A 19859-nucleotide genomic window follows, 5' to 3' on the forward strand; every position below is an offset into this window, starting at 1 on the left:
AGATATTTAATGTTCAAACTAATAAAATGTATTGTTTTCAGCAAATAATCATTAACTTAGAATTTTATGGCTCCAACACGTTCCAAAAAAGCTGGGACAGGTGGCAAAAAAGACTGAGAAAGTTGAGGAATGCTCATCAAACACCGGTCTGGAACATCCCACAGGTGAACAGGCTAATTGGGAACAGGTGGGTGCCATGATTGGGTATAAAAGGAGCTTCCCTGAATTGCTCAGTCATTCACAAGCAAAGATGGGGAGAGGTTCAGCTCTTTGTGAACAAGTGTGTGAGAAAATAGTCGAACAGTTTAAGGACAAATTTCATCAACGTACAATTGCAAGGAATTTAGGGATTTCATCATCTACGGTCCATAATATCATCAAAAGGTTCAGAGAATCTGGAGAAATCACTGCATGTAAGCGGGGAGGCCGAAAACCAACATTGAATGCCCGTGACCTTTGATCCCTCAGGCGGCACTGCATCAAAAACCGAGATCAATGTGTAAAGGATATCACCACATGGGCTCAGGAATGTCAGTAAATACAGTTCGGCGCTACATCCGTAAGTGCAACCTGAAATTCTACTATGCAAAGTAAAAGCCGAGCAGAAACGCCACCGGCTTCTCTGGGCCCGAGCTCATCTAAGATGGAAAGTGGGAAAGTGTTCTGTGGTCCGACAAGTCTCAAATTGTGGACGTCGTGTCCTCCGGGCCAGAGGAACTGTTATGGACGCAAAGTTCAAAGGCCAGCATCTGTGATGGTATGGGGCTATGTTAGTGCCAATGGCATGGGTAACTTACACATATGTGAAGGCACCATTAATGCTGAAATATACATACAGGTTTTGGAGAAATATATGCTGCCATCCCAGCAACGTCTTTTTCATGGACGCCCCTGCTTATTTCAGCAAGACCAAACCACATTCTGCACGTGTTACAACAGCGTGGCTTCGTAGTAAAAGAGTGCGGGTACGAGACTGCCCTGTCTGCAGTCCAGACCTGTCTCCCATTGAAAATGTGTGGTGCATTATGAAGCATAAAATACGACAACGGAGACCCGGGACTGTTGAAAAGCTGAAGCTGTACATCAAGCAAGAATGGGAAACAATTCCACCTACAAAGCTTCAACAATTAGTGTCCTCAGTTCCCAAACGTTTATTGAATGTTGTTAAAAGAAATGGTGATGTAACACAGTGGGAAACATGACCCTGTTCCAGCTTTTTTGGAACGTTTGCAGCCATAAAATTTTAAGTTAATGATTATTTGCTAAAAACAATTAACAACACGTTTATCAGTTTGAACATTAAATATCTTGTCTTTGTAGTGTATTCGATTAAATATAGGTTGAACATGATTTGCAAATCATTGTATTATATTTTTATTTATGTTTAACACAACGTCCCAACTTCATTGGGTGTGTGTGTGTGTGTGTGTATATATATATATATATATATATATATATATATGTAGTATATACAGTGGGTACGGAAAGTATTAAATATTTCATTCTTTTTTATATTGCAGCAATTTTCTAAAATAATTTAAATTATTTTTTTTCCACATTAATGTACACACAGCACCCCATATTGACAGAAAAATAACGGAATTGTTGAAATTTTTGCAGATTCATTAAAAAAGAAAAACTGAAAAATCAGCCATAAGTATTCAGACCCTTTGCTCACTCTCTCTCTATATATATATATATACAAATATATATATATATACATATATATATATATATATATATATATAATTCTTTTACATAAAATCGCTTCAAAACCGTACACACACACTGTATTTGTACGACTTTTTTGCTGTGAAAGATTATGATTATGTATTACAACATGGCCTTTTTGATTCGCTGATACATCTGCGACGTCGCGACGCCATTCACCTGCAATTAAAATTTCTAATTGCAGCAAAACTAGTTGGCGACGGTCAGCCACTCATAAAAACAATTTGTCGAACCCCACACAAGGCGTGACGGTTGCGTCGCTTGGCCTAAGATGTATCATCAATACAGCTGCATGAACTGTTTGGCATCAGTTTTGGCACAAAGTGTGCACCCACCTACATCTCAGCATACTCAGAGATGTGCGGACGTGCACGCACAGATGCGCACACACACACACGTGGACAGCCACACACACACACACATGCACACGCACGGTCTTACCTCACTTGAACGTTTGTGTCTAGTCTTTGGCCTTGCAGCACAGCACGAACAGAGCTGTCTCCTCAGCTGGGACAGTTTCTATCAAACCCTCTGCTGCCTGACAGAAAAGACTATTCCATTCACAATCTATTTTCAGTAAACTTGCAACTCAATCTCAAAAGTGCTGCTCCCTGCTGTGGGGTGGGCTGGCTGGGAACCTTTTCTCCCCCTCTTCTATCCATGGTGATGGAGTCAAGTCTGGGGGATTAAAGTAGCTCAGGGCCAGTACTGGAAATAGAATACATGCTCCCTCAACACATACATGTGACCCCACACAGAAAGCTATGCCAGCTGTGTGTACAGTATTATCATTTTAGGAAATCCCTTGATGATCCTACTTTACATATTGTATGCATCCATTTAAAAAAAAAGAAAAAAATTTTTAGGGGGTGGGGGGGGGTGGTGGAAGTCGAATGCTTGGATGAAAACTTTTACAGACTTAGTGAGATAAACAATTTAGGGACATTTAATCTCAAGGACTGGAAATGTAGGACATAGGACTCCCTGCAGTACAATGTGCAACATGAGGGGATGTAATACCCTAGATGAATAAGTTTCATGTGCAGGATCTGTTACATAATATGATGAGGAGAAAATTTGGCTGGTACAGCCAGTACATTGGCTGCCTGTGTATACTTGTAGGTGTGACATTCATACAACAGATGTATGCAACAATATACAACAGTTATCTGTGCCACCAGGTGGATTGGCCATAATGCTAAACTATTCAGACAAGTAGTAAGTAAGTAGTAGTAAGGCATGGAGTCCTTCAAAGGGTGTCGATTAAATAGCATTGAAATGCATATAAATAAATTTTCTTGTATAATGAGTGGAATCCATAGCATGTAAACAACTCTCTAGCAAACAATACTTGTTGCAATTGTCTATTAAATAAGCTAAAATTAAATAAAATAATTGTTTTTAAAAAAGAAACTACAATCAACAAAAGGTTTGAAAAGTAGTAACACAATTGTAATTCCTATAAGAGGCAATAATCTTGGCTGAGCTGATCCTAAAAACAATTAGTATGCAATACACGTTGCTAAAAAAAATATATAAAGCGCCATCCCTGGAGCGAGCGGAGGAGAAAAGGGAAGTAGAGTGGCGACAGTTGAGGCCTCTGTTAAAGATGGGCTTAGTTTGATTCAGAGCAGAGACTTTGCTCAGAAAGACACTTCAAAAGCAAACATCAAATCTGACCGTACCACTCTTCAATACCTAACTCTCTTGTGGAACTGCAGTTGCTTTCCAGTTCAAGGACACCTTTTTTAACATACAGAAAGTTATCTCCACAGTATTAGGGTACCACAACGATCGACACCGTTTTAGTAAAAAGAGGAAAGTTTTTCTTTGGATTTGTAAAAACCTCCGCATACATAAAACATTAAAAATGATCCCCATTCACATAGACCTCTTAACTCACTGTAATATTCAGCTCAGGCCACTGTTTGGTGATGTTGTTTTGTAAAGAAACGTACATATGCACTAAGGACCATAATTGCCCCTGTGGGTAATCGAGAAAAGTTGCACAGAGCTGCACTGTGTCTGGGTGCGCGCATTCTCCTGTCCACTCAAATCTGTCATTTACACACCCAGATACGCACATCGCGTGACGCAACCCTAAAATGTGGGCGTTCTCTGTTAAATCTTGCCCTGCGTGCATGCTGCCTAAGAAAGGCGATGTTCTGTACATCCTCGGAGAGCCAGACCAATCCTGGAGACTCACAGTTTCTACTGTTAACCTGTTACCCAGACTGTTCAGGACAATAAAAGCCAGAACCAACAAACTAAGAAACTGTTTTTAATGCGAGAGCTGTAATTGCACTAAACACTACCAGATTGCCAAAGGAATTTCACATTCCTCTTTTTCATACTATATCTTACTGGCTTTTGAGACACTATTCTTCTTTTGTTAATTACTGTGTCCATTTTTATTATTATTGTGTAATATACATTTTTTTTTTCCTTATGGAAGAAAAATACACCTTTAATTCCATTATATCAGTTGCAATGAAGGCACACCATGAACAGAAAGAAATTCCCAACATTACAATGCCAAGAATTCAAACTAACATGTGTAGAAGAATTTTAAGAGGAAAACAGAGTAATTGGACAGAAACTGAAATCTCCTGTTGACAGGAGTCAACACCTAACCAGCTGCTTTCACAGAGGTGAGGACGGGGTTAGGTCATGATATAACCTCATGATAACCCTGTGTCACCTTTCAACCCTTACACCATAGGAAGACCACTTACTTTTAAAAGCAAACTTACATTTGGTATCCAGCAAAGCGCTGGTGGACTGAATGAGAACTTTCTTCTCATCCCTTATTAGTGAGTGTGCTTTTGTGTGAGTCTTATCTGGACATGAATCGGCTGGATTTCACACAGGAGGGTGTTAATGGGCTCCCTCTTCCGTGGCCTTCAGGGTACGATATTCACAATAAGACAACCTTTGGGATCAATTACATGGTTATATGCTTGAGAGACACCTGTTTGAACAATGCAGGCTTCACAAACAAGTACAAATCAAGCAACACGTGGGTAAAAGCATGTACAACATTTCGTGAGTGGCTCAAAGACACTTCTCGTCTGTGTGCTGAAGAGCTGTGGGAGACATATGCCAATACCTCTGTCATATAACTGCAAAAAAATTCACACTTTGGAAATAAGTTGTATTCTACTATTTAAAATCTTCTACAGAGTTTTTTGTTTTTGGGAAATGTTTTTATGTGTAAACATAAGACACTTCGTCTGTGTGTGAGAAACTCTGTCTACACTTAGGACTACTGGGTCCATACCTTTCACCCCTGCCCCCGCAAACACTCCACCATCCAAGTCCCCAAGAAACTTGCAGTCTCGGGTCTGCAAAGAGGTCTGTGGATGACACAGTCAACATGGGACTGCACTTCATCCTAGAACACCTCGATGGCGCAGGGGATGTGCGCGAGGATCCTATTTGTGGACTTCAGCTCTATGTTCAACATCATCATCCCCGAACTCCTCTTCTTCAAATTTCTCCAGCTCAGAGTCTCGCCTGCCATCTGCCAATGGATTTACAGCCTCTTGACAGGCAGGACACAGCAGGTGAGGCTGGGGGACACCACCTCATCTACACGCACCACCAGCACTGGGGTGCCCCAAGGATGTGTCCTCTCTCTGCTGCTTTTCGCTCTCTACACGAACGACTGCACCTCAACGCACCCGGCTGTCAAACTCCTGAAGTTGGAAAACGATGCCACAGTCATTGGCCTCATCAAAGACGGTGACAAGTCTGCGTATCGATAGGAAGTCGAGCAGCTGGAGCTTTGGTGAGGCCGACACAACCTGGAGCTGAACACGCTCAAGACGTAGCGATGATCGTGGACTTCAGGAAGCATCCTTCGCCACAGCTGCCCCTCATGCTGTCCAACTGCCCTGTGTCAACTGTCGAAACCTTCAAGTTCCTGGGAAATACAGTCTCTCAGGACCTGAAGTGGAAGACCAAGATATGGATATGGTCTCCATCCTTAAAAAAGGCCCAGCAGAGGATGTACTTCCTGTGGCTTCTGAGGAAGCACGGCCTGCCACAGGAGCTGTTGAGGAAGTTCTACACAGCAGTCATCGAATCAGTCCTGTGTTCATCCATCACATCTGGTTTGGTGCTGCCACAAAAAAAGACAAAACTCAGACTGTAACGGACAATCAGGACTGCCAGAAAAATCGTCTGTACCCCTACCCACCCTTGAGGACTCGCACGCTGCCAGAACTAAGACAAGAGCATGTGAAATTCTCTTGGAGGCTTCACATCCTGGTCACCACCTCTTCCAGCTCCTTCCCTCAGGGAAGCGGTAACGAACAATCAAAACTAAAACCGGCAGACATTCCAACAACTTCTTCCCTCTTGTCATTAAATTGCATTGTGTGTTTTTATGTTTTTATGTCTCAAAAGTATTTATTGTCAAATAGCTGTATTGTCATACTAGAGCGGCTCCAACTACCGGAGACAAATTCCTTGTATTTTTGACAAACTCGGCAAATAAAGAGGATTCTGATTCTGATTCTAAACTAGCTAGAAAGACATAACAGCTCCAATTGTATGAGCTCCAAGTGCACACACCAAGTAGACGCCGAAGACATTCCTTAATTGGTATCCATCTATCCATCCATTTTCTGAGACGCTTCTCCTCACCAGGGTCGCGGGCGTGCTGGAGCCTATCCCAGCTATCATCGGGCAGGAGGCGGGGTACACCCTGAACTGGCTGCCAGCCAATTGCAGGGCACATACAAACAAACAACCAGTCACACTCACATTCACACCAATTTAGAGTTGTCAATTAACCTACCATGCATGTTTTTGGGATGTGGGAGGAAACCGGAGTGCCCGGAGAAAACCCACGCAAGCATGGGGATAACATGCTAACTCCACACAGTTGGGGTCGGGGATTGGACCCCAGACCTTAGAACTGTGAGGCAGACGCTCTAACCAGTCGTCCAACGTGCCTTTCCTTAATTGGTATGATGGATAAAAAAAAACAACAACAACGTGCCTTTCCTTAATTGGTATGATGGATAAAAAAAAACATCCCAAATACATTTTAATTGCTTCTCAGAAAATGTTAGTTCAAAAGTTGTATGTTTTTTATCCCCAACTCTTACTTTTCACGTCTCTCATGTATTAGACTTCTGTTAATCAAAGAAACACCTCCTTCAAAAGTTTCTGCATGGATGTCTTCCAAGTTGGGTAGTTTTAAGCATTGAGTTTGTATTAACAGCAAACAGCTGCAGTAAACATGGGAAAATGGGAGTAGAGCAGAAAAAAAACCCATTCCACTTGTATAAAATATGCAAGTATGCTCTAAATAGAACTTTTACAAAATTTCTGGTAGTGATACTTTGTTAAACTACCAGTGATGGGGGTGGGGAGCGAGCTGCTTCTAATTGCCACATGGAAACAACTTTGGCTGTGAAAACTCTTGTCCCCCATCCATTTGGTGGTTGATTGACATTAGAGAATCTTAACTGTTCTCCAGGGAGTGTACACAGAGCCCCTTTGTGCAGCCAATAGTCCCGCAACCATGATGTCACGCAGAGTGACTGCAGCAAGGCCCATCAAAGACAGGGAATGGACCTTTATGATTCCCACACAGGAAGCTCTCTCTCTCTTTCTCTCTCTCTCTTTCTCTCTCTCTCTCTCTCTCTCTCTCTCTCGTTTGCTGTCTCTTAAAAGCTCTATCCTTTGCTGTCATTTAACTCTTTCTTTTGGACATGTTGTGTTTTAGTTGCCAAGCGACCCTCGACAAAACAAGACATATTCAAAAGCGGTGCATAAAATCACCGTCGCTGTTCATTTATAACTCATTTGGCCCAAGCACAATATTTCTTGTAAACTATTTACACCTTCGTCAAATGAGTGTCTCTTTTGTGTTTGACTCCAAAAACACTGTTTACATGTATTTTTAAGCCATATTGAGTGTTATCACATGGCCTGTTATTGGTTAGAGTACAGTATTCAGAAACATTACAGTGGGAGAAAGCATAATTGGTTTTCAGTAGACTAAACAACAAAATGTAAAATGAAGGAAACACTGGTCCACATTTAAAGGTTCAACTTTTCTTTAAAACAAAACAAAAGCCCCAGAGTCACTCACAATATGTACCGGTTCCATGCCTGCTTAATATCTTCCAGATGCTTTGACAATTGGAGTGTCATTAATGAAGGGAGAGGGCATACCGCCAGCTAGTTAAAGCCCAAAGAAATGACCACTTGGTTAATGGGCTGTGTTTTGGCATCTCCCTATGACAGGATATCCAGCAACATTGTGCATCTACTTCCAGAAGTTCCAGAAAAGAGGTGCCTTATTATGTATGTGCCCTTTCTGAACAATACCGATTGTTGAACAATACCGATCTTTCCTAACCAGGTTTAAAAAGCACCAGGCTAATAGACGGCTGAATTGCAAAAGTAAAAGAAAACTGCAGAGCCAAAGTACATCCGTGTGCCAGGCTGTTGGGACAAAGAGGAAAAAGTAGAATTTTCTTTGCATTGATGTAAGAACTGGCTGATGATGAAGGACAGTCTTTCTCTCGACATGTGGGTTTGGGCTTTGAAAGAACACAAGATTCCAGTCATAATAGGAGTTTAGTCATCCTTTCTCCTGCTTTCATCATGTCATTGCTGCCCATCTTTGGTAAAGAGTCTGTTTGAAGCTCATTAAATTACACATTTACACCATTAAAACATAGTAAGGACTTCTGTGTTTTAAAAAACATCCAGCAATTAACAAGGATAAAATGAACATAGTTTTTATAATGCATTCATTTCTCTAGATTAATATATCGCAATTTGTTTTCATTAGAATTTAGTAGGGAATTGGGCCTAAAATCGAACTTTGCATTGTATTTATATCCATATCTTAAGAAACCGTATTAAAATTGTCAAGAGAACTCTGTGTGCGTGGTTAGCATTTGTGGCCAGGTGCATAGGACTCTCCTGCAGTGGTTATGGAAGAATACAGACCCGTAGTTGTGACTTTGTTCCAGTTAACTCACAGAACAGTCGTCAGGCTGGCGTTTTGATCAAATAGCAGTTATCGCCTGATGCAATTCATTGTCCCATGTAGCATCGCACTGCATGACCAGAGATGTGAAGCCATCTCAACCCTCAGAGTGACATTCTCACATAAAATTTACATTATCCACCCTCAAAATGCAACAGTGAAAAGCCCCTGCAGTCGAAGCTATGCAAACGTTCACAGATTAAAGGCTCAACCCATCAAACACATTATGTCAGTGAGAGGACTGTGCACTAAATGCTAATAAATGTATGTAAATGTAAAAGTATTTGTGCAGTAATCGGGCTGGGACTTTAACACATTAATTTCAAATAAATAATCACAGAAGAAAATAGCCCATACAGAAATACATTTAATCAGACTTTTCTATTTCTCCACTCTAGGGGCTACTGCAAATCCAGCTGTGCGCTTGGCAGAACTCTGCAAGGAGGCCGGCTAGACCGGCTTTTGGTACTTTTGTGGACTGCCGCAGTCTCAGGGCACTCGAAACTTCAATTAACCTAGCATGCATGTTTTTGGGATGTGGGAGGAAACCGCAGTGCCCAGATAAAACTCACACAGGCACGGGGAGAACATGCAAACTCCACACAGGCGGGGCCGGGGATTGAACACGGTCCTCAGAACTGTTAGGCAGACGCTTGTTAGGCAGTGCAAATGGTTGTTTGTTTGTATGTGCCCTGCGATTGGCTGGCAACCAGTTCAGGGTGTACCCCGCCTCCTGCCCGATGATAGCTGGGATAGGCTCCAGCACGCCCGCGACCCTAGTGAGGAGAAGCGGCTCAGAAAATGGATGGATGGATGAATAATGACGAAGCCTATAGTTATTGAAATAAATAAAGGGATAAAATGGATGTTTTGTTCAGAAGGTAAACAAAAAGGGTTTTAAAGTATTATCGGTAAAACCTATTTGAGAGTGTCGGTTTGCCTTTCTAGCAATAAAAAAAAAATTTGATCGCCTTCCATGAGTAACCCTTGTCCACATTAGTTATATTTTAGAAGGGAGCGATCCAAATAGTTTCACGTTGCGCAATTATTAGCAACCACAAAAAAGGGCAGAAACTGCATTTTAAAAGAAACGTTCAATCTTAGCTATAGCTCAAGGCGGAAATTGGGCCACTGCAGACTTTGATGTCTTAATTGTGTGTGACTATGTATGCCCTCGGAAATGTATGTTCTGTATGTGTGTGTGTTTTTTTTTTTTTTTATTCCAAAGAAACGAGTAGCACATATTGATGAACAAAAATGACAGAAATAAGGGAGAAAGATGATGCAAAAGAGATGAAGGGAAAAAGGACTACCACAGAGAGAATTTAAGAAAACTGCAGGGATAGAGCCAAGATGTGGTGTGAGACACTGACAAATATGGCTCTGATATGGCACTAGAGTGACAGAGCTAAAATACTATGGAATCCAAGTTGAATAGGCCTTGATTAACTGTGGCATGGGGTCAAAGCAGAGCCTCAGTCTGATGGGGCCTACTTAAGAGAATTATGTGTCACAGACAGCATGTGCAATTTGCACTTCTAAGACACGTCAATACAATTTGTGAGACACGATTAGTTAATAGGGCAGCTGTAGTTTCGAGTTCCCCCCCCCCCCCCCCCCCCCAGTGTGACACAATATGAAATAAACTCTTATTAGAATAAAAAGTTACTAAAAAATAATGAAATAAATTCGTAAATTAACATTCTTTGTTTGCATGTGTTTGGTATTTTCTACAAAATTTTACTCAAAAGCAAATCCTTAAACTATGACTTCATTATGAAGGTATAGTGGTAAACAATTGTGCATGTAAGCATGTGTCAGTGTCTGTTATTGGCCTCACCTGGGGGCTGACACTGGGACCGTAGCCCATGCCGGGCGAGGTCATGGAGTGCGGGCCCATGGGCGAGCTGATGACAGAGAAAGGCGAGGCCAGCCCGTTCATGGGCGAGCTCAACGTGCTGATGGGAGAGTGAAGCGACCCAGAGGGCCCCATGGTCGTCGGACTGAGCAAAGATGGGTGCATTCCTCGATGGGAGTTGGGTGAGCCCAGGGGTGAAGAGCCCATTTGACCTGAAGAGTCTGTTCAGGAAAGGATACATTTTGAGTGTTTTATTTTGCTTTCATATATCATACATCGTCCATGTGAAGACACTAATCCCGTAAATGTTTTCTCATAATCATTATAAACAATGATTTAACAAGGTAGGAAATAGTTAAGTCAAATGAACGAGAGAACAATGGGTAACAGCTGTGACAACAACAGTAATAGTCCCATTTCTATAAATCTCTGCAACTGGTTACATTTTCTAATGATCAGTCCTACAACATTTCTAGGAAATAAAAATGTCCCATCACTCGTGAGCTAATTTTAGAACAGGCCCGTGGGCTGCTCATATGTCCCAAGAGGTGGTGACCTCTGTTCTACGTAGACACATAATACAAACAATAATTTTCCACACCTTTTGTTCGCACAACACTTACAGCATTTGTTGGAAAGAGAAAAAATGTCAGCAATAAATTTGAGCAATGTCAGAGCTCAAGACCCAAATCAAAAAAGTAGTTTCACCCCAGTACCAAATCTTACTAAATCATACAATGTATGGCCATAACATTGAAATCTACATTATACATCCATCCATCCATTTTTTAAGCCGCTTCTCCTCACTAGGGTCGCGGGAGTGCTGGAGCCTATCCCAGCTGTCATCGGGCAGGAGGCGGAGTACACCCTGAACTGGTTGCCAGCCAATCGCTGGGCACAAAGACACAAACAACCATTCGCACTCACAGTCATCCCTACGGGCAATTTAGAGTCTCCAATTAATGCATGTTTTTGGGATGTGGGAGGAAACCGGAGTGCCCGGAGAAATCCCACGCAGGCACGGGGAGAACATGCAAACTCCACACAGGCGGGGACGGGGATTGAACCCCGCACCTCAGAACTGTGAGGCTGACGCTCGAACCAGTCGGCCACCGTGCCGCCACATTATACATACAATATAAATTAAATAAAGAATGCATGGCATGAACAAAACATTACCTGACATGAAATTATAACAACAGTGTACGCTTGATGATCAATAAAAGCACTTTTTACAATCGGAGAACTGAACCTGGACTCGACCATAAAGTTTCAAAAAGGCTGGACAGAGAAAACGAACATACAGTGAACCCCCGTTTATCATGAGGAATACGTCACAGACCCACCCACAATAGCTGAAAATCCATGGTAGAAGTAAAAGTCTTATCCTTCTCACATTCTCCAAAATATGTCTGAAAACATGCTGTTCAGATTTTGGCCCCAACACGCCTCCACATTTGGGTATTTGTGTTTGCCGGTGTGTCCGCTATGTTCCAAATACATGGATCTGCACATTAATTGACAAGCTTTGTGATGAAGTGCCACCTCTAAATTAAAAATAATATCAATGCTTTTATTCAATGTGTCTTTAAGGGGGCCCAGACCTGAGCATTGAGCAGAAGTAGCCACTAGCCACCCTGCCCCTGGGTCTCATGGTATAAAAAAGCTGTATTCCTGTTAGCACAGCCTGCACTTGAGGGATGTTGGGTGACAGTGATTCATTTGTATGAGACAGGCTACCACCCTCAAAACCGACTGCACTCAACAGAGCTGTAACAAGAGAGTGAAGTGTCGATCCTTGGAGTATTTTGAACAACGCATGTCGCAGTGTTAAGACACCTGGGAACTTTTTCCCCAACAACTGACTAAAGGAGTGTATGAGAACAGGATACCTATAATATATGTGGTTGGTGAGTGGCAGACTGGTCTCTGGAGGATTAAAAAAAGGACCTTGCACCAAAGTGGAAGGTAACTGCAACAAGATTGAAGAGAGAATGATGAGGTCATGAGTACTGTAGATGTTCTCCCTCTCTCCTTCGCTCTCCCACATTGAAAAGCCCTCCTCTTAACCTTGAATGAGCATCTTCCATCAACCATCATCCCATCAGCTGTCAACACGCAAGATATGGAACAGGCAAGAGCAAAGAACTTGGTGACAGGGTCGTATGTGCACTGATAACAACACCCTCCCGCCAGTGTCATCTTTCAGCACTTGCCTTTCCCTCGGTTTTACTTTTTTTTTTTTTTTTTTTTTTTTTTAGAATCATGACTAGCTAGCCTTCCGTCCTCATCATTCTCCGCTCACTTTATCATCTGAATTGGATGATGTTAGATTATTTATGCGTTATAAGGTACAGTGGTACCCCGAGAGGTGAACAAAGTGGTATAGTAAAAAAATCCAACCACATTCTTTTTGTTCCTTTTTGGCGACACTTATTCAAAAAGAAGAAACAGTTTCAACAAGGGGAAGAGAAGAAGCGATTAAGAAAGTATGACAAGAAGAGATGTGGAACTGGAACACTGGAATTTAAGAGAATGGTAGTCATACAGTATGCATTGCCAATTAAAATCTAAGGTAGTATTTTATTGATGTGTTGATTTTTTACGCTTGTGGAATGATTGATAAAACCCAACAATTAATAAAATGCAAGATATCTCTGCAAATCACCATTGCAATATTACTTTCTTAATGAAGTTAAGACAAATTGTTTTCTAGTTTTTATATTTGACAGTGTGACCATTTAGGAAAATGAAAATGTTACTTAAAAGTTGCCTGTACATTAAATTATCCATCCATCCGGCTTAGCTCCTTCTTTACCACAACGGACCGATACAAAGTCCGTATCACTGCAGACGCTGCACCGATCCGCCTGTCGATCTCCCGTTCCATTCTTCCCTCACTCGTGAACAAGACCCCAAGATACTTGAACTCCTCCACTTGGGGCAGGATCTCATCCCCGACCTGGAGAGGGCATGCCACTCTTTTCCGACTGAGGACCATGGTCTCAGATTTGGAGGTGCTGATTCTCATCCCAGACGCTTCCCACTCGGCTGCGAACCGCTCCAGTGAGAGTTGGAGATCACGGCTTGATGAAGCCAACAGAATCACATCATCTGCAAAAAGCAGAGATGCAATTCTGAGGCCACCAAACCGGACGTCCTCTACGCCTCGGCTGCGTCTAGAAATTCTGTCCATGAAAGTTGTGAACAGAATCAGTGACAAAGGGCAGCCTTGGCGGAGTCCAACCCTCACCGGAAACGAGTCCGAATTACTGTCGGTATTGCAGAGCAAACTCTGAAACCGGTCGTACAGGGACCGAACAGCCCGTATCAGGGGGTTCGGTACCCCATACCCCCGAAGCACCCCCCACAGTACTCCCCGAGGGACACGGTCGAACGCCTTCTCCAAGTCCAAAAAACACATGTAGACTGGTTGGGCAAACTCCCATGCTTCTTGAGCTTGACGGCATCCCTCACCGTTGGTGTCCACCAACAGGTTCTGGGATTACAGCCACGACAGGCACCGAGCACCTTACGGCCACAGCTCCGCTCGGCCGCCTTAGCAATGGAGGCGCGGAACATGGTCCACTCGGACACGTTGTCCCCCGCCTCCCCCGGAACATGAGCAAAGTTCTGTCGGAGGTGGGAGTTGAAACTCCTTCTGACAGGGGATTCTGACAGACGTTCCCAGCAGACCCTCACGTTACGTTTGGGCCTGCCATGTCGGACTTGCATCTTCCCCCACCATCGGCGTCAACTCACCACCTGTTGGTGATCAGTTGACAGCTTAGCCCCTCTCTTCACCCGAGTGTCCAAGACATGCGGCCGCAAGTCCATGACACGACCACAAAGGTGATCATCGAACTGCGACCTAGGGTGTCCTGGTGACAAGAGCATATGGGGACACACTTATGCTTGAACATGGTGTTCGTTATGGACAATCCGGGATGAGCACAGAAGTCCAATAACAGAACACCGCTCGGGTTCTGATCGGAGGTGGGGGGGGGGGGCGGTTCCTCCCAATCACGCCCTTCCAGGTCTCACTGTCAGTGCCCACGTGAGCATTGAAATCCCTCAGCAGAACGCTGGAGTCCCCAGCGGGAGGCACAAACAACAGTCAGGACCCGTCCCCCCACCCGAAGGCGGAGGGAGGCTACCCTCTCGTCCACCAGGGTGAACCCCAATGTACAGGCGCCGAGCCGGGGGGGCAATAAGTATGCCCACACCTGCTCTGCGCCTCTCACCCTGGGCAACTCCAGAGTGGAAGAGAGTCCAACCCCTCTCGAGAGGACTGGTACCAGAGCCCAAACCGTGTGTGGCGGCGAGCCCAACTATATCTAGTCGGAACTTTTCGACCTCAAACAGCAGCTCGGGCTCCTTCCCTGCCAGAGGTGGTATTCCATGTCTCTAGAGCCAGCTTCTGTAGCCGGGGATCGGATCGCCAAGGGGGACCCACATTACCCTTTCGAGCTGTACCAGGCCCGGCCATCAGGCGCTCGCCTTTGAGCCCCACCTCAAGGCCTGGCTCCAAGGGGGCCCCGGTGACCCGCATCCGGGCAAGGGAAACCTCAATCCATTAAGTATCTTTCATCATAGGGGTCTTTTTGCCGTGCATTATCTGGTCCCTCACCTAGGACCTGTTTGCCATGGGTGACAATACCAGGGGCATGAAGCCCCAGACAACTTAGCTCCTAGGATCATTGGGACACACAAACCCCTCCACCACGATAAGGTGACGGCTTCCAGGAGGGGTACATTCAATTAAGGTTTTATAATGACAATACTTTGTCCCTGGAATTCGATTTTTTCTGTATCAACAACTGTCCCAGACCTGATGGTGTGTCTTTTCCCAGATATTCCACCTTATCTTAATTTGACTTTATTTAATCCACTTACATTATCACACAAGTTTAAAGTATAAACATGTTTAGCCTGTTGTTGGTCTATCTGAATTGAGGCAATTATTGTATGTCCCTTTCTGAAGTATTTTTCATGACTTGTATAAATAAGCATGTCTGCTTTCTTTCAGCGGCTTATTGGAAAAAAGGGTGAATCTTTGCATCACTATGTTCTGCTTTTCTCAAGCAGTAAGCTCGCTGCCAACTCAGCTCAGCCAAATATTTTCTGCACATCCTGCGTGCCTCATGAGCACTTCCCGTGAGCACATACACACACACAGACCTCATCCTTTTCAAAACAAACATACATCCTTCTTAATAAAGGCCTAACAACAGCTCTGCATCAGGCTGTATTAGTTCATTGTTTAATCCTTTGACTGATACCCCTCGAGCTTCTATCCCTCCAATTACATTTTCCCCCAAATGCACCCACACACATAATTCCTGCAAAAATAAACAAATAAATAAAGAGTTCTCCACGAGCCAGCAATTCCCACAACCCCTTTCCAATTGGATTTTAATTCAGGCAGATAAAAAGAGCTGTGGTATTAGGGTTGCCAATCTGCCATTGTAGGTCTCAGCAGGGGGTAGGAGGGGAACTTTGGGGAGGCACTCAGCTGACAGATTCCCAGCCAGTTTTCACTTCTAGGGGGATAACAGACTGGAAGGTAGATCTCGCTCTGTCCTATTCATTCTCTAGTATTCCCTCTAATCTATGTCTCTTGGATGAAAGCAGAACATTTACTGTATGTAAAAAAATTACATCGTCTCTGATAGTCATCTTTCAGATTAACATGTATCAAGTGATGTGAGCACTGCAACAAAATATCTCACTGTAAAAAAAATGCATTTCTGTGTTTGGATGTTAATTAGTTTGTCAGAGTTAGATTAGCAGGAGAGAAGTCTTCTTTTCATTTCCGGCCTTTACAGTAGAGGACGGAAGGTCAAAGGAAAGGATACGAAACTATCCTAAAATTAAGTTTTGAAAGTTGTTGCAGCATCCAAGACATGACTGGCAGTCATTCAGGTTCCCTGCATGCCATCATACACAAACAGACTTATTAAAATGGGGGACAAAACTGCATCTCTGTTGTCAAATGCAGGCTGGGCCTGTCAACTGATGTAAATACTGACAGTTACAAATAAACAAATTAGGAGCCATCTCTCTGGCAGCCAATAGCAGATTTCCCTGTTTACCGCCTCCATTCTCCATACAAGCATCTCTTATTCCTAAATAATACTTCCTCTTCCAATCACTCTTATCCTCTGTTGTTTGGTGTGAATGCACAGAGGAAATTTGCCAATTTGCGCTCTGCTGTTGCAGTCTTGGATGTTCAATATGAATGGATGATTGAGAGATATGGCTTGCTGCAAGGATAACAGCAGCCAACAAAATTACAGCATGTGTTGTTAGATGAAACATTCGTAAGTTCTATTTTGTGTGACAGGTGAGGTTTTACAGTGGATGGGTAATGAAAATCCTCTCCTAAAAAGCCCTCCTCATTTGTTCACCAACCAAGGTGATGTTTTTGCAGTGCTTTTTGTTTTGTTTTAGCAGATAAGTGAAAAGATGGTAACATAAACTTTTGGAAGGAAGTTTGGCATAGATGGTTAGTTTGTCACTGAGTGTTAGTCTGCCTTGAATATTATTTCTATATTAATAAATATACTAAGAAAAACATCATTTATTTATCTTTATTCTATGAAATTTACAGAATCCTCATCTAAGTGATGAATCTTTTTTGCCCATCCCTATTTCCAATAACGGTGGTTTAAGACTTTTTTGTCGAGATAAAGTTTAGTCTTATAAACAGGAATTATTCAAAAGAAACAAGAGGGGGAAAATAAATGCTACAACACCAATTCCAATGAAGTTGGGACGTTGTGTTAAACATAAATAAAAACAGAATACAATGATTTGCAAATCATGTTCAACCTATATATAATTGAATACACTACAAAGACAAGATATTTAATGTTCAAACTGATAAACTTTATTGTTTTTAGCAAATAATCATTAACTTAGAATTTTATGGCTGCAACACGTTCCAAAAAAGCTGGGACAGGTGGCAAAAAATGCCCATTAAATACTAGTTTGGAACGTCCCACAGGTGAACAGGCTAATTGGGAACAGGTGGGTGCCATGATTGGGTATAAAAGCAGCTTCCCTGAATTGCTCAGTCATTCAAAAGCAATGATGGGGTGAGGTTCACCTCTTTGTGAACAAGTTCGTGAGAAAATAGTCGAAAAGTTTAACGACAAAGTTACTCAACGTACAATTGCAAGGAATTTAGTATCATCGATAGGTTCAGAGAATGGCGGCACGGTGGACGACTGGTTAGAGTGTCAGCCTCACAATTCTGAGGACCCGGGTTCAATCCCTGGCACAGACTGTGTGGAGTTTGCATGTTCTCCCCGTGCCTGCGTGGGTTTTCTCCGGGCACTCCGGTTTCCTCCCACATCCCAAAAAACATGCATAAATTGACATAAATTTTATTTATGTTTAACACAACGTCGCAACTTCATTGTAATTGGGGTTGTAATTTATTAAAACATATGGCCCATTTTCTTTTTACTTTGTTGGATAACAACTTGTCGGGATGAGATAAATAGCACAAAAAAAGACACCTGAATGCCCTGGCAACATTCCTAATGTAGATTTTAAAGATTTGCACCTGATTCCGACTATATTAGATTTGTCTGCAACTCATGTCAGACCACCATTTTGTTTAGTCTCCATTTTTTTCCATTACAAGTTCACACATGAGCAGACAGACAGTGACACATTTTGTACTTACCTAATGCTCCTCTTCTATTATTCATCCTTTGGTGTTAGACTAGAGGTTCAGCAGAATTCAAGAGCTCATTTGACCTTTATATAAATGCACTTATGATTTGATAGCAATACTTAAAATGTGAAATGTCTTCATTTGTTTAAGCTCATAAGTTAGCTAAGGTTTAGGCTAATAAAGAAGTTGCTATAGTTCTGAGATTTTACATTCACACTCCTGCACAAATAGGCAATTTTAATCATGGCTTCATCCAAAGAAATTCGTTTCTGATTCAACTCTGCAGGGATTGGGATAGGACAATGCCACTGGGAGGCAACCAGTATGTAAAAATAAAAATACGATTCATGGGTTGACTACTGGATAACAGCCATGAGTCACTTATGCCTATGTATGTATGTATGCCTATGCCTGTGTATATGAGCAAACTGTGGTTCCTGTGAGAGGAGACTGGTCAAAAAGAGTTTGTTTGTTTTTTTCCTCTTGATTTGAAGTGCCAAGTATATTTTCCCATTTTTCACAGGGACTTTTAGGAGACACAGTTGAGTCAGTTTTGAAATGCACAGAGCTCCACGGCAGAGTCAGGATGAGACACTCGTCATTAGCATTTCTCCAGGAGTCTTCAGAATAAGTAGAAAGGAGAGGGGAGAGAAATTCAACAAAAATCCCAAGCGAGTGAAACAGTTGCGTAAAACCCAGAGCCCAAAATAAAACAGAAGTCAGTATAACAACTTAATTTTTGGAGTCTTTACTGCTGGTATTTATATCACCATGACAACAAGGAGCTAATCTTTCATTCAATGTTCCATGGAGCTCGGTTTTATTTTTTTGTTCAGGCAATGTCATGCTACCTTTTCTCTCAATAAAAAAAGATTCAACCTATCAAGTTCAAGTCGGAAAACCCTGATATGGATTGGATTTTACAGAAATGTGCAAATGTGATTGCTCTGGCAGGTACTTTGCTTTCATGACATCATACTAGCATGACGCATGGTAACCTGCCAAAGCTCTAAAGTGAAAAGCAACACAGTTGGGTTTTGATTCTTAACTCCGTCATAATTTTAATGGTTCCTATTTGAATCGCCTTGATTTAAAGCGATTATTTTCTGCTCATCAATTGACAGAAAATAAGGACAGACCTGGGAAAACAGCCTGAGTTAGGTTAGCATGTTGGCGTGGCCCCTGACAACAGTTTCAGTTACAGCCGTGGACCAATGGTTAAGATCATTGCCTGCCACTGTGGGGGACCTAGGTTCAAGACCCTGACTGGACCATCTGCCAACATCCCCCGGCCACACGGCTGTGGTGTCCTTGAGCAACACACTAATACCCTGAAATTCTCCCTGGGTGCTTCAGGTGCCCCCTGCTCCAGTGTGTTCCACTAACATGTGTATGTGTTCACTGTGATGGGTTAAATGCAGAGAACAAATATTGTGTGCATTCATGCATGCATGCATGTTCATGACAATAAAAGATGATTCTTCTGACACAAAGTTTCTCAATTGGCCCCTTTGGGAAATTGATTTTTTAACCCTGCTCTCGGACTATTATCATCCATCCATTTT

General features: G+C 42.6%; 1 protein-coding gene across 2 annotated transcripts in view; it reads right to left on the reverse strand.

Annotated features, from left to right (window-relative positions):
- rxraa (retinoid X receptor, alpha a) overlaps nucleotides 1–19859 on the reverse strand; it is a 112596-nt gene that overhangs the window by 33257 nt on the left and 59480 nt on the right. For both annotated transcript variants that reach the window (XM_061698216.1, XM_061698215.1), the window contains exon 3: nucleotides 10590–10828. In XM_061698216.1, the coding sequence (XP_061554200.1) occupies nucleotides 10590–10828 (239 nt within the window). The remainder of the gene's footprint in view (nucleotides 1–10589; nucleotides 10829–19859) is intronic.

The sequence above is a fragment of the Phycodurus eques genome, chromosome 15 (assembly GCF_024500275.1).
Source record: "Phycodurus eques isolate BA_2022a chromosome 15, UOR_Pequ_1.1, whole genome shotgun sequence".
Taxonomy (NCBI): domain Eukaryota; kingdom Metazoa; phylum Chordata; class Actinopteri; order Syngnathiformes; family Syngnathidae; genus Phycodurus; species Phycodurus eques.